Below are 15434 nucleotides of genomic sequence, written 5' to 3'. Positions count from 1 at the left end.
ACTCTAGTTGAGAGCCACTGTCCTGCTTGTTTTCCAACTATACCTGCCCCACACACTGCTGATTACCTGGATCAGGTAAGCTGAAGGTTCCATCTCAGATGAGGATAGAAGTGGGGGAAGCCAAACTGAATTGGTACCTTCCAGCTTCTCCCTGACCACACACCTGATCCAGGTAATTGGCAGTAGGTAGATGAGGGATAGTTGGAAAACAAGCAGGTCAGGGTCCCTCAAGGAACATAGCTGTAAGTGTGAATATGAATGTTTCTTAGCCCTGTGATCTATCCAGGAGACCAACTATGGTAGATAACTACAACAAGGAAGTCATTCAGATCTTCCTAGCAGAAGACATCAGCCTTAGTATTTTGAAGTTTGATTAGGTACATTTTTATTGAAAAAAGGCCTTAGAAAACTGCATTTTAATAAAGATCACTGGCTACTGGTCATCCTTATGGTTTCTTTATTCATATATATTCATATTCTGTAGACAGACAAATATACCTGTTACTGATCTGTTCATTGTGAAGTTGAATTGAAATTATGGTTTTATTCCACTACAACAAAATTCATTGACAAAAATTCAAGGATAATACAGGCCATTACCAAAAGTTGGAAAGAGCTTGTGCACATTGACAGTCGTCCAAAGTCGTGTGTGGGTTCTCTATGCTACAAGCAAAACCAAGACTGTTCAGATGAAGTTCATGGCAGGACTAGTTCTAGTGCATGTTCATGTCTTCTTCATCACTTCTTTTGGCCCACTGACAAGCTGAAAAACAACAGGTCATTAGCTAACATCACCAGACTGGAAGTTGTTTTTAAGAGGCTTTTGCGTCGATGCATGTAACTAAGCATTTCTTGAAGTTATACATTTAAATGCCTTTATCCAAAGCAATTAATACATTCTCATACACCAATGGTAAGCATACTTTTGACAGGCTAAACTGGAATAGCGTACATAGACTAACTGTAGCTAGTATTAGAAAATTTTGTTTTTATCTGATGATTTTGGACAACAGGACATGAAAGCCATATTTCTGTGACTTGCAAATAGCCAACAACAGAGAACAATGGTGTTATATGACAATTCTAAACGTGTGATTTTTGCTAATTTGTCAATTTATCTGTTGATTTAGCCACCAGGGACAAGAGGGCAAATTATTCTGACATTAAGAAAAACTATTTATCCCTTGCAGTACTGCCTTGACCACAACATGCACATCACTTATAAAAAGGATCAAGAAAATCAGGGCAAGGGTGGTCTCATGAGTCCTATGAGAGGCTAAACAAATATGCTCCTGTGGACAACTTGCCTCACTGTGCTGCAGGACTGAATGATACAGGAGATACCTCATCCCCACTGCCATTGGGCTCTACAACACCTTAGCCAATGGCAGATGACTAAACAACATGAATTGGACTGCTACTGACTACTTTTATTACTTAGTACTTACTAATGTCACCGACTACCTGAATTATTTTATTCATCTAATCTCACATTTTTGGATACATATTATTTCCTAATAAATAGAGCATGATTTTGTAAAAATCAGTGAGTTACACAGCATGTATAACAGGTATGTGACTGGGAGAAAGCATTTCCCTTATGTCACATTACACAATATTTTGAGAACAAGAAAATGTGTGCAAACCTACTTGTTAAAAAATGTCTGGTCTTGTAAGTTCAGAACCAAACTGTCAGCATTAAGGTACACCTTGTTTTGAGATGATGCCACCTGGAAGCAGAGAAAAAAAGTCATTTTTATCATCATTAGTGTTCACACCAAATTTAAGTGACTATGTGAGGTTCATTTCAAATCTGGTTAAAATAAAGTGGAACAGAGAAATGTCACAAGAGACCAAAGTACTGACCGTCTTAGCGATGTTCTGTGCTGCTCTAATCCGCCTCAGCTTAAGGTAACCTGGGTTCTTTGTCACTGCTTGGCCTAACTGACACACACACAGTTTTTGCTTGTGCATCATACATTCATTCTTAAAACTAATATGAAATTTAATAAGGCAGGCAATGATACTTCAGATTTTTAAAGTCAATAAAACTCAGTGACTCACACTGACATGAAAACAAACTGGAAAGAGTGAGAACCAAGTAAATTTTCCAGTCAGTTACCATTTTGGCAGCTTCAGCCTCTCCCTCGGCTTGGATGATCTTCTGTCTCTGATCCTGTTTGGCTTTCTCCACGTAGAACTGGGCTCTTTGGGCCTCCTGTTGGGCTAAAAATAATAACAGATGACGTTCATATTAGTAAAACTTGCTGATTTTTTTAAGATATACAAAAAAAAAATACAATGAGGTAAACACTTCTAAAACAAGCATACAGTTTCAAGAAAAAGTAATACCACTGTTTGCAATTTTATGTTTGGTCATGAAATGTGATCTGACCTTCATCAAAGTCATAAATATCAACAAAAACAATATTTTTAAGCTGATAAAAATCCATAGTCATAACCTTTCATGTATGTATTCAACACAACCCTTAAACACACAAAGTGGAAAAAGGAAAAGTAACATTAGATTTTTGATGTCACTAAATGTCAAGAGTCCAACCAATAAAAAGAACGGCGGTGTGGTTTAGAACTACCTCGCGTTATCAATACACTCAAACGGTGTCAGTGTGCTATTCACAAGCAGCATCAACTGATGTGAGCCATGCCTTGCAAAATAGAGATCTCTGAAGACTAACAATCAAGAGTTGTTGACCTGCATGTAGTTGGTAAGGGTTACCAAGAAATCTCAAAAACATTCATCATACAACAGTTGTACATATGGGCTGTAAGTGAAGATGGTATGGTACCTTTGTTACTCTCCAAAGTGGGCACCCAGACAAAATCCCTCTAAAGGCACAATGCAGAATGCATTGGGGGGAAATTAATTTCCTGACTTATCAAGGCATCCTACAGGATAACGTCAGAGTGGCTGTCTGCAAGCTGAAGCTCAAAAGAAGCTTGGCAGTGCAGCAAGACAATGACCCTAAACATCACAGTAAATCTACTATAGAATGGCTTCAGAGGCACAAAATCTGCCTTTTGGAGAGACCCAGTCAGACCCCAGACCCATTACAGATGCTTTGGAATGACCTCAAGAAACCTCTTTACACCAGACATCCTAAGAGCTGAAGCAGCTCTGTATGTATGAATGGTCCAAAATTCCTCCAGAATGTTGTGCAGGTCTTGTCTGCATTATACGATCATTAAGTGTGATTTGAAAATCTTCTAAATCACAGGTATAGACAAACACAAAATGCTTATGCTAATAACACACTAACTATTCTAATGTTTCCTATCTTAATTGAGCCCTATACAGTATATAGCAAGCTGCAATGCGCTGTGTTGGACCAATTTTGGTAGGTATTGACCCCTGCATACTTGGAACAGCCCACAAGTGCTACCATGTTGGAGATCCCCTGATCATCTCATCTAGCAATCACAATTTGGCCCCTGTTAAAGTCACTCAGATCCTTACACTTGCCCATTTTTCCTGCTTCTACGAAACACATTCAATAACAAACACAACTTCAAAAATTGTTCTTTGCTCTCTAATATATATCCCACCTCTTGACAGGTGCCACTGTAACAGATAATCAGTGTCTTAAAGGATTTAATGTTGGGCCTGATCAGTGTATACAGGCACCACAATGGCTCACACTGACTGAAAACAGTGTGACATAATGAGACTTACCAACTTGTTTGGCTTCCACAGCAGCAGTGTACTGGCTGCTGAAGCTCAATTCAGTGATGGCAACATCATCAAGAATGATGTTGAAGTCTTTGGCTCTCTCAAACAGCTCTCTGCGCACCAACAGGGACACCTAACAGTTCAGATCACCAACATTCAACATTGAATTAACAATATCATATAGGTATGACTGGACTTTGCAGCAAGTTTAAGGCAGTGATTTTACTTTTAATAAATTGAACTGCAATATATTCTCAGGAGTCTGGATATCTGGTACAGTCTAACAAACAGAACAATATAAGCTTCACAATATTAGTAGTTATTACAGGTAGTGCTCAAAGTCTTGAATATAATATTCATTGATCAATTCTAATTCATCAAGATTAATTGCAACACTTGATCAAGAGGAAAAATACTACAAATAAACATCACAGGCCATCATCATCCTAGCAGAATGCACAGATATGTTAGGTTGTGGTAAGAGCAGTTACCTGTGCTCTCTGTGTGATAAGCTGTGAGGCGTTAAACTTTGCCACCACAGACTTAAGGACCTCGTTGACGATGGAGGGCAGGACTCTCTCATCGTAGTCCTTACCCAGCTGTTGGTACATGGAAGGCAGGTTGGATGCCATGGGCCTGGACAATACCCGCACTGCTATGTTCACCATCTGCAGATCTATACACATACATGAACACATAAAAGCACACACACATTTATATTACCTATACATAGTGATAGATAAGAGAGCTAAATTAGAGCAATTTAAATCATGTTGTTGCCCTATGTTGGCTAAAATATGACAGACAGTAACATGTTAAAATAACCAGCTTCACTTCCTGCTGCTCTTTTTGAGAAGGATTTGTTACTTTTACAAAGAATGTGCAAGGTACCCAGGATGGTCAGTAGTGTACATCACTCAAATGTTCATTCACTGGATAGTTTCATATGCCACCAATGAGCAGTGTCCATCTGTGGGCTGTTTCATCTCTATGTATTAGTGTCATCGTTTGGTGCAAACTGTGCTTACACCCAAAACCTCCCAAGCAAGTGCCTTATATTTATTAGATCTCTTCAATATTTAAATTTAATTCCCAATGTGCACCACATTGAAATGTTTATGAATCTGCATGTCTCATATGCACTCCCTGTGACCCTGCACAACTCAAACTGCAAGCAACTGTGTTAAATTTTAAAAAATGTTATTTATACAGTTTAGCAGTTATCATGGCACATTACTCCATTGTGATTTCTGAAACACAGATGTTTAACCATCTCGTTAAACATATACAGCATTTATCCTATACTCTAAAGTCAAATTTTTGGGGGTATTTTTGCTTTTATTATAGAGGACAGTAGAGACATGATGTGGAGTGTGGGAGGGTGAGCAGGGGACGCCTGGTCTGGGAGTCGAACCAGTATAGCTGCTTTCATGATAAGGCATACTAACGACCACACCATGCACAGCCCCCTTAAGCTATACTATAAACACAAGTGTGTCATGTGTTAATAAATTCATTTTAATGAAGTTGCACTGTGATGGACTGGTGACCTGTCCAGGGTGTACCCCTGGCTTTCACCCAAAGAGAGCTGGGATAGGTTCCAGCAGATTTCTGTGACCCTAAATAGGACTAAGCAGGTATAGATAATGGATGGATGATTGGATGTTTATATTTGTTATTATGGATTAATGGATGTAAATCAATAAGCAACACATGTTGTGGGCATAACCCTAGTGTGACTGCTGTGTTCACACTTGCTCAAATAAACTGCCCCAAGGCGGAAAATGAACCAGATCCATGTGGACCCTTGTGAACATGGGTTTTTATTGGGTTTTATGCATTTCAGTTGTGACAGCCAAGTTGACAGTAAGATTGTCCTCACAACTACAGAAGACCAAATGTGCGTTAATGCATGTGCATGTGTGTGTCCAGCTCTTATTACCTTTGCTACCAGTCAAAGAGGAGATCTTCCTGGGTTTAGCTCTGATATCATAGATGATAGGATACTGGAACCAAGGGATCCTACAACACAGACACTAACGTCATGGCACAGGCAGTTCTGCTCATTTTTTTAAGTGTAGGTGATTTAATTACCACTGAAACCAAACGCCTTGATTGCTGAAAAAAGAACGCAAGCCTTCCTTGAACCCTGTCAACCTGTTATCAGTGGTGGTATCATTTGTCCAGTGTTGCTCTCTCAGCTGGGTGATCGGGCCAGCCTGCTCTGATCACCTTCTTACATCAGTAATTCATTTGATAAGCTTTTGGTTTAGTTTTACTTAAGTAAAACAGACGCAGTCAGTCAGGAACAAGACAATCTTTTACACTGGTTTCATATATCCATTGGTCTTAGTGAAACTCTGAAATTGTAAATGTCTTTGATAATCATCATGCCCCAACCTGAAAGAAGTGAAAGTGAACTAAATAAAATGACAAGTTGGAAGATTAGTGGTGCAGTTAAGCAGCTGTGGTGCAGTTCTTTTATAGCCAATAGCTTTTTCTTTTAGCAATTGTATTTCCGTTTTAAAAATCATATAAGATTATCTTACTGAAGAAAAAATGTGCAACAAAATGGGTCTGTTGTCACAGAGTTTATAGTAATAATCTAAAAGCCAAAAGAAAATCCCACTGACTTCTTGTGAAAGGAGCCAGAGTGATGCTAACTTCCGAGCTGGCCTACACGTTTTGATTTAATTTGTATTCATCTGGTTAAAAGTAGAGGATTTGTGTTCATTATAGGTGTGAATGACAGAAGACATTAACAATGTTTTTTTTCTCTTTAAAATCTACTGTTTCAGAATAATATTGTACTTTTATCTGTCTGCCATCTTTTTCATTCTTTTATGGGGCTGAAATTCCCTGTCCCATGCAGAAATTTAGCTACTGTAGATGTGGTATGGTAAAATAATTTACATTTTGTCTATAACGTCAAACCCTAGATTGCTGAATAATTAATTTACACATCGAATAACAATAAATACAATTAACAATTAAACAAAAAATCTTAGACATCGCTCACATGCATTCAAATTCCAAACCGAGTCATCACATCACTCAGCAGATCCAGGTGCATTGTCATCAATCTCTCTGTCTTTTCTATATAGTCAAAATGTAAGCCTAGTGAACTAATGTATAACACTGAGTTGAATAATTTGATATTTACATATAAAATCTACTCGTCTAATCCTAGTAATACTGGAAAAAGTAGTGTGGAATTAAGTATTGTGAGATACAAGTATACAATTTTATACTTGTGAACTTGTAAGTATCAGGCCTCCTGTAACAATGAGATGGCTAGTTTTATTAGGATCCAATATAGTGAGTATTCTCAGTGGTTTTTGTCACACCACAACTCAATTTCTTGTAGATGACAACTTACTCTTTAAAGTAAAGTTTACTGAACTAACTTAAAAGTTAGACAAATGAGGTGATTTGTCTAACTTTTTCCACTACAATGGACTCTATCAGAGCGTCTGCTCTTTCTGTCTACATTTAAAGCTGTAAGCAGCACGGTTACTTTTTTCAAATCTTTGAGGTAAAAACATCTTCAAGAACTTCAACCTATTCACCACCTACAATACTTTGATTTACCATGACATGACTGAGAATATCCTTTTTTCCCAGAAATCAACTTCATCTTGCTTTGGGGTTCTGATTAAATTCTCTTTATTGAGCCATATAAACTGTATAGTTGCTGAACCACTAAAATCAAACATACATTACTCAAATAGACCTTCTACAGGCCAAAAACAACATCCATTAGCAGTGTGTATTTACAGCCCTGCCACATATAAACTCTGTTTACTGTATGTTAAATTATGCCTACACTGCCAATGAACACTGCCTGACATGGTGAAAAATCTTTGCATAATGTTATTAACTCGAACAGCTCATCTGCTCATGAGGTGCATACTCCTTTAACTATCTAAACCAGACAATGAGCCACATATAAATAAGGTGGCTTTCGCTGTGCTACAGAGTTGATGTCTAACAAAGTTACAGCAAATTAGACAAAACACAGCATGCATGGCAAAATACTGTATATCTTTGCACAGGTGGTACTGGTACAAAGATTTGTTTAGGTCTAGGGAATTTAATTACCTTTGAGCCTCCTGACTGTATCAGCTACTAACAGACCATAACATAATCCAACCTTTGAATCCCTTCTTTATGGACTCACAACTCTGTTGTTTATTATTGACTGTTATGTCTCGGCCTAGGGGCAACCAGGACAGAACATGGGTGAGACTCTCTTTTGCTCAGCCATCAATAACAATCACTGAATACCTATTGGTCCAAAACATTTATACAGCCTTGAGTACCATGTAAAACAAAGGTGGGTAAGCCTAAAACTCCCAACAAAACAATATCTGATCCCTGTGAAACTGCTTACAGAAATAACTATAACAAAAATACACATTCCAATAACCAAAAATAATAAGGAATAGACTGACTGATATTAGGTTGGCAACCATTCAGAATTGAAAACCTGTGACACTGACACCTGTGAAAGCCACAAGAAACAGAGCAGACCAGTTAATGGATTAACCAACTGATAATACCTGAAATGAAGCCCCTCAGCCAGAATGGTGTCCATCTGCATTCCTCCAATCCTGTTAAAGATGATGGCTCTGTGACCACCCTCCACTGATCCCTCACGCACGCACGCACACAAACACAGAGAACATAAAAAGACATGTTTCTGTTAATTAACAAAATCACCATGACCTAAAATGCCTACTACTTCATGTCACTTTTTAGTCTGAGAGCCATCTAATATTCCACAAAAAAGAGAATACAGCAGATACTGGATCACAAGATAATCTAAATGGCAACCTGCACAAAAAATGATCAAATAATTTTACATATCCATTAAGTCTCACTTGTACAGATCACAGAACATATACACTTCCATCTTTTCAAATACATTAATTCACAATAACTTCTGAACCAGAACTACTGCTGACATTGTGATGGAATAACTGGGATGTGTCTTTCATTGCTTTGAGGTCAACTACTAACAACTTTGAAGAGCCAGGGGTTAAACCACAAACCTTTATAATTCATGATTTATTCTCTGTACCAGCTGTCATACATTCAGCTGGTGTGAAAGTACTGAACAAGTGTTTACCTGTGAAGGTTGCTTCTTTAATACCATATGCCACAGCACCAACTCCAAGCAGCAGTTTCAGTCCTAATCCTGCTCCTTTACCACCAGGCATCCGACCTGCCAGATCCCGCAGCTGCTGGACAAAGCGCTATAATGGATGTATGTGTCAGGGTAGAATGAGAGTGAGTGCACATTAAAAGTAGGTAAGGGGATTTTTTTTTTAAAAAAAAAGAAAAAAAAAAAAAAAAATCACACATTTTGCTGGTCATTTAAATAATTTTCCCTTAGTGCAGAACCTTTATCAGATACTGCACACAGATATTTGTGGGCCACCGTGGACAGCTACAATTTGATGTTTAGATTTCCGGGATATTGTATCTAATTTGCGAGCAACAGGGAGCTACTATGACTATGCACAGGGTATCTGCAGGTTTCTAAGAGCTAGATTTAAGACTTTTTAAGACCTTTTTAATACCACGCAGATTGAAATTTAAGACCAATTTTGTAGAAATAAAATAAAACATCCCACAATACAACCAATTACCATAACACACTGTTTATTGATATAAACTGTTTACACACCGTTTGATTTATTGAGTAAAACAAAAATAAAATGCCAGGTTTTTTCCGACAGGCTTCCACAGCCGCTTTGTCTTATTCACACCGCATGTGGGTCTCCAAAGCTTTCATACCCATTGTTCCGAGTTTTAAATTTTTTTGCACAGCCTGCACCGGGCCTCGAACACGTTGCCACTAACTGGACTTAACCATGGCGCAAAATTAGGGTTTTGTAACCAATTGTCATTAAATTTACATTTACCCATGGCAAAAGACTAATGCTGAAACTTTCCCGTAGTTCACGCAGCTGCCGGAAAGCATGTGTTAAATAAACTCCCCTCAAACGTGTATTTTAGTTGGTTCCGCCTATTTCGTTCTGCGTAACAAATACGCGAAAGGCTTTCAAATAAAATCTTCTTTATGGGGTCGGTTAGATTTCATTTTAAGACCTTTGAAACGCGAATTTAAGACATTTTAATGCTAATTAAGGCCTTAGTTTTATAATATGGAATTTAAGACTTTTTAAGACTTTTTAAGGATCTGCGGACACCCTGTATGCAGGAGACTTCGGAACTTTCGGGAGAGACGGGATGTCTGTACCTTTTTTATGTCGCCTCTCTAAAAGTTAGCCAAACTTTGTTCATAGTTCGGGGTCCGCCTAGAGGCCTGCCGCACTTCCGTTCCACGAGTATGCAGCATTTCTCACTTGTATGTGTTTTGACCGTTGCAGCATTTTTGTATTTGCAGCGTTTGACTGTTGCGGTGTGTTTGCCCTTGTCGGCCACCGTACTGTTCTGCCATCAGGATGTTTCCCCCCTTAATATCTTAACCCTTAACCTGAACCTCCCATTATCTTAAGTATAACTACTCAAAGCTTCCACTACATGAAAGATGTTTTTAACAAGGGTGAAACATATCTTGTACATAATTGGGCACAACACAGTAGGCTGTGCTCAGTTAATTAACTTTCCCTATTCAAATGAATGAGAAGGGCTGCATTTTCTTCATGCAGAGTAAAAGTCTGGATGAACACATACTGAACTTAAAACTTTCCTTTTTCACAGCTTATAGTTAGGGATATCACAAGTGAACAGAACCATCCCTTATTTGTGCTGCTAGGTCTAGACTGCCTTGGGACATCCCATAATGCGCAGAGCACCTCTCTTCCATATTCTCTCCCTTAGCCTCTTCACTCTACATGCACTTACATGGATCAGCCATAACATTATGACCACTGACAGATTAAGCGAATAACGCTGATCATCTTGTTACTGTGGCACCTGCCAGCATGTTGGATATATTAAGCAGCAGGTGAACATTAAGTCCTCAAAGTTGATGTGTTGGAAGCAGGAAAAACATTCAAGGATCTGAGTGGCTCTGACAGGGGTTAAAGTGTGGTGGCTAGATGACTGGGTCAGAGCATCTCCCAAACTTCAGATTTAGAAAACATTTGCTCTGAATTAAAACAATGCAATGATTGGGTTAATGGTAGTGGGCTGGTTCATGCAGTGACATAATCTCAGATGTCCAGCTGGAGGAGCATTATATAAATAGTGCTGGGCGATAAAACGGTATCAGTATTTATTGACGGTACACCATTGTCGATAACGATAAAAAAAAAAGTTTGGTATGAAGCACTATAATTTTACTAAAATGCGGCTGGCTGAGCGCGCTCCTTGGCTGAATCTCAACAGCCTATCAGATGTTCCGATGAATGAGCATGCTATGAGTGACAAGCAAACAGCCAATAAGCTTAAGCAGCCACGCTGCGTTGCTCTCGGTTTGGGTTGCCCCCTCAGGGCAGAACAACACACGCGAAAATGAGTGCCGTGCCTAGCAGCGGTGAGGAGATTGTGAATAAAAAAGGACGTATCAGCTCGCCAGTGTGGCAGTTTTTTGGTTTCTTTTCTTCCGACCAACACCAGAACAATGTTGTGTGTAAGCTTTGCAAAAAAACCGTCCCGGCCAAGTATGGAAACAAGTAATTTGTTTCATCATCTCAACCACTTCCATCCTTTGGAATTCGAAGCATGTCGTCCCTCCACATCGGATCAAAAAACAGCCCACAAGCAGTCAACGATGGAGAGGTACTCGGCAACAATGCCTTATGAAAAATCCTCCAAGCGATACAATGATATAACCCAAGCGATCGCACACTACATTGCCAAAGAAATGCAGAAATGCTACCACTTAGCGTGGTAGAAAAGTCAGGCTTCAAAAGAGTTCTTAATGTGGTTGATCCCCGCTATGTTGTCCCAGGCCGCAAGTATTTTACACAGACTAAAATTCCAGCACTTTATTTGGAGTGTAGAAAAGCAGTGGAGAGCGAGCTGTCCACCGTCTCATATTTTGCAACGACCGCAGACATCTGGACAAGCCGCACGTGTGACCCGTACATTAGCTGAAGTGTACATTTCATTGACGATAACTGGAATCTAAAGAGTAAATGCTTGGAAACCGCATATTTTCCCGAAGACCACACGGGTGAATTTATTGCGCAAAACCTAGCTGATGCGCTGCTCTCATGGGGTCTGAATGAAAGCAACCAAGCTTGCATCACGACTGACAGCGGGGCGAATTTAGTGAGAGCCGCTTCACTCAACAACTGGACTCTCAGCTATCGGTGAGTAGAGTTGTTAATAGTTGCATCATCCACATATAGTTTCTTTGGATGTGTTTGTAGGAACACTGAATATAAAATTAACTAGAAATACACAGTTAAAACAAAGACAATTATTCTTGCACTCCTTGCAGGGTTTTAATAATTAAACTGTAATTTTATTATTTGTGTTTTACAGTTTTACTCTTTCATATTTATTTTCCCCCGAAAATTTGATTTGTTTGTATTTTGTGTATATATTTAAGTTGCTTATACTTGACATCTTTCTTTTCTTTTTCTTTCAGTGGCAGCAGGGAAGGATAAAAGAGTTGAAAGGGCTGTTGGTGTGTGTAAGAGAGTGGTTGCAGCATTTTCTTATTCATGGAAGAAAAAGAGAGATCTGGCAGCAGCTCAGGAAAAATTCAATCTCCCCAAACATCAGCTTGTCACAGAGTCACCCACCAGGTGGGGCTCACGCCAGAAAATGGTTGCAAGAGTGCTGGAACAACAGAAGGCTATTGCTGAAGTCCTGGCTTCGGACAGAAGCACCCGACACTTAGTTCCTACCTGGCAGGACACTGATGTCTTAGAATCTGTGCATGAAGCACTAAGTCCCTTACTGGAGTTCACAGATTCTCTTTCTGGGGAGTCATATGTGACTGTGTCATATGTGAAGCCTGTTCTCCAGCTGCTGAGAACAAAACTACTGTGTGCTAGTGAACGGGACACTCAACTCACAAAAGACTTTAAAACCAAAATGATGGCATACCTTGATGAAAAATATGCAGACCAGGTCACTGATGACCTAATTGACATGGCAACATTAGTAGATCCGAGATTCAAAGCTCAATACATCAAGCCAGACAAGGTAGAAGCCATTAAAACACGGGCACTAGCTGAAATTATGGATGATGACCAAGGCCTACACCAGGAAGAGGCTCTGGGTGAAACAGAAGCAACTGGTGCAGAGGGAGTAGCTGCTGGTGAACCACAACCACCTCCACCACTGAGTATGAAGAAGCAAAGGAAGTCTTTAGGGAGTTTCTTTAAGAGTCAAAACGCTAGTGCAGATGCCTTACCTCTCATTGAAAGACAAAGGGTACAGAGTGAGCTGGAAAGCTACCTGATGTCCCCTGACACTGACAGTGAGTCTGAACCACTGGAGTGGTGGAGGCTACATGAGCGCAACTTCCCAAGAGTGAGCAAGCTTGCAAAAAAATACCTGTGCATCCCAGCCACCAGCACCCCCTCAGAAAGAATTTTTAGCATAGGGGGTAATGTAGTCACATGTAATCGGGCAGCATTAAAACCAGAGACAGTGAACCAACTTGTCTTTCTTGCTCACAATTTGTAATGTTGCAATGTATATGTGAATAATGATGGTTGGTTCCTCTGCTTGAAAGCTCAGATTTGATTATCATAATTTGTTTTGTTTACAGAGTTTGAGGTTTACTGTGTATCGTTATTATTGACATTTTACAGATGTTGATCTACCTCAACGTTTGCTTTGATTGTTCAGTGTTTACGCTTTACCATTGCACACACTTTGTAACTTTTTATTTATTAAGTCTCTAACACTTATTTTTATTTTATTATAAGACATAAGAGACAAGATATTTTTAAATTTTTTTGTTTTTGACTATTAAAACTATGTGCCTTAGAAATGTTGGTAAATTAAAATAAAGTGGTTAAATTCAAACATTTTTTTCTACTTCATTTATAAATGATTGTTAAATATAAAAAAATTAAAATAAAATAATAAATAATTATCGATATGGAATGATATGAATCATTATATCGTGATAATTTTTTTTGCTGTATCGCCCAGCCCTAATGTAAAATGGAATTAGTCTGTATTTTTCTTTTAATAAGAACATGTTATTCAGCACTGTATGTAACCCAGTTGTTAGTCTTACCTGGATTTTGACAAAGCTTTCATTTAGTCAAAGAAATCTGTTTTACCAATCAAAAGAAGCCAAGCAATACTCCAGTTCACTAAATGAACTACAGTATGAAATATCTGCCTCATGGTATAATGGGCACAGTAATGATCCTAAACAAATAATTCGCTTTTACATAATAATATCCCATTTGTTAGCCAGAGTTCAGAGCATAATTACATGGGCTAAAGTCTATTCAGGTCTTAGTGGGGACACTCATAATGGGCCATCGCTCCTTCCACTGCAAAGAGACACTGAATTTAGCCGGGTGACCCGTCTGGACTCGCCTAAATTAATGAACAAGACTAATGAAATAAGCAAAGAGCTATTTAGGAAATAGGTTTGCTAATAGCGACTGACAGCCAGGTCATACAATACAGCAACAATAAAGTTACCACATGCTAACTGACCCAATGTAGATAATCTAGCGACACCTAACTTATTGTTTATCGTTACCTCACTCACTCTGCATTTTAGATAGACATTCCATACAATCCCAACATTCACCCCCAAGAAAATGTCGATTAACTAAACGATTTGATATTTTAAATACTCACACTAGGCTCTTTGCTCGCCATGCTGTTGCACGTCAACCAAGGTCGATACGATACCCCGTCCCCCTCGTGGGGCGCAAAGTCTGCTGGGACATGTAGTTCGACAGTATGGACGGAGCTTCTTCTTGTTCTTCTTTGTTTTACGGCGGTTTGCAAACAACTTAGGGTCCATTATCGCCACCTCCTAACCTGGAGTGTGAATCGCTTACAACCTGCTATATTCTGGTGCTTATGCCTCTCGTTTCCAGAAATAATTAATACTAATAAGCAGCAGAATAATTAAGAATCCCGCTTATCACTCTCTAAGAGCTGACTAAGCAACACATAATGGCTCCCGCTACGAGAAATACATCGGAACAGTTAGTCAACATATTATATATGATATTATTATTTCAAAGTTCCAGCAGATCCCTGTGACCCTAAATGGCAATAAATAAGTATAGATAATTAATGGATGGATGGATGGATATTACTTCATGATTCTGTAATGGGATGAAAATGGGACTAGGGCATTATTAGAAAGTAGTAGTAATAATGGCTTTTTTGTCTTTGTGAGGACAGGTTGAATTAACAGCTTAATATTTTTGTCAAAGATAGCAACACAATATGTACAGAATATGGATCATTTTCTACTTTGGTTAGGTGTTTTAACACATTTATTAATCTGTCAGTTGTAAAGAGATCGTTAAAAATTATTACTGCTATTAGTCAATAGCATGAGCAACTTAGAGAAATATCATGTTATTAGTTTAAAAACATGCTGCCTGTAAAATTTTTATTTAAGCAATAACAATAGACTGAATATCACGTTTGGAGGTTGAAGACAGTTCATCTGGAGTGGCACCTCTATTCAACAAGGAGGGGAATTGGAGGGTGTGTTCCAACTACAGGGGGATCACACCCATCAGTCTATGCCAGGGTACTGGCAATTTGGCTGATAGTTTATTTTTTTATTGTGGATCCCCGTTAGTCTTTACCATGATAA

The 15434-nt window shown here is 38.9% G+C and overlaps 1 protein-coding gene across 5 annotated transcripts; it reads right to left on the bottom strand.

Moving 5' to 3' along the window:
* Positions 1–437: 437 nt before the first annotated feature.
* Positions 438–14565, bottom strand: LOC113140013 (prohibitin-2-like). 5 transcript variants are annotated; one of them, XM_026323730.1, is made up of 10 exons: positions 14453–14565; positions 8820–8931; positions 8251–8335; positions 5631–5710; positions 4180–4364; positions 3692–3821; positions 2123–2226; positions 1867–1944; positions 1651–1730; positions 438–763 (listed from the first exon to the last, which is right to left on the bottom strand). In XM_026323730.1, exons 1-10 carry the CDS (start codon positions 14471–14473, stop codon positions 739–741), a joined length of 900 nt encoding a protein of 299 aa, XP_026179515.1. In that variant the 5' UTR covers positions 14474–14565; the 3' UTR covers positions 438–738. The 5 variants fall into 5 exon arrangements, 4 of the variants coding, with proteins under 4 accessions (XP_026179515.1, XP_033181071.1, XP_033181070.1 ...); XM_033325180.1 differs by having other exon boundaries at positions 8251–8342; positions 14453–14564; XM_033325179.1 differs by having other exon boundaries at positions 8251–8342; positions 8820–8946; positions 14453–14549.
* Between the last annotated feature and the right edge of the window lie 869 nt (positions 14566–15434).

Source organism: Mastacembelus armatus, chromosome 4, assembly GCF_900324485.2.
Source record: "Mastacembelus armatus chromosome 4, fMasArm1.2, whole genome shotgun sequence".
In the NCBI taxonomy this organism is placed as follows: Eukaryota; Metazoa; Chordata; class Actinopteri; order Synbranchiformes; family Mastacembelidae; genus Mastacembelus; species Mastacembelus armatus.
This window is presented reverse-complemented; position numbering and strand designations above follow the sequence as displayed.

Coding starts and splice junctions, on each gene's coding strand:
- LOC113140013 (XM_026323728.1), bottom strand. CDS start 14,473: ATGGCGAGCAAAGAGCCTAGT. Junction 5,711..8,250: donor GCTGAGGGGCTTCATTTCAG/GTATTATCAGTT, acceptor TCTGTGTTGTAG/GATCCCTTGGTTCCAGTATC. Junction 3,822..4,179: donor TTATCACACAGAGAGCACAG/GTAACTGCTCTT, acceptor CTGAACTGTTAG/GTGTCCCTGTTGGTGCGCAG.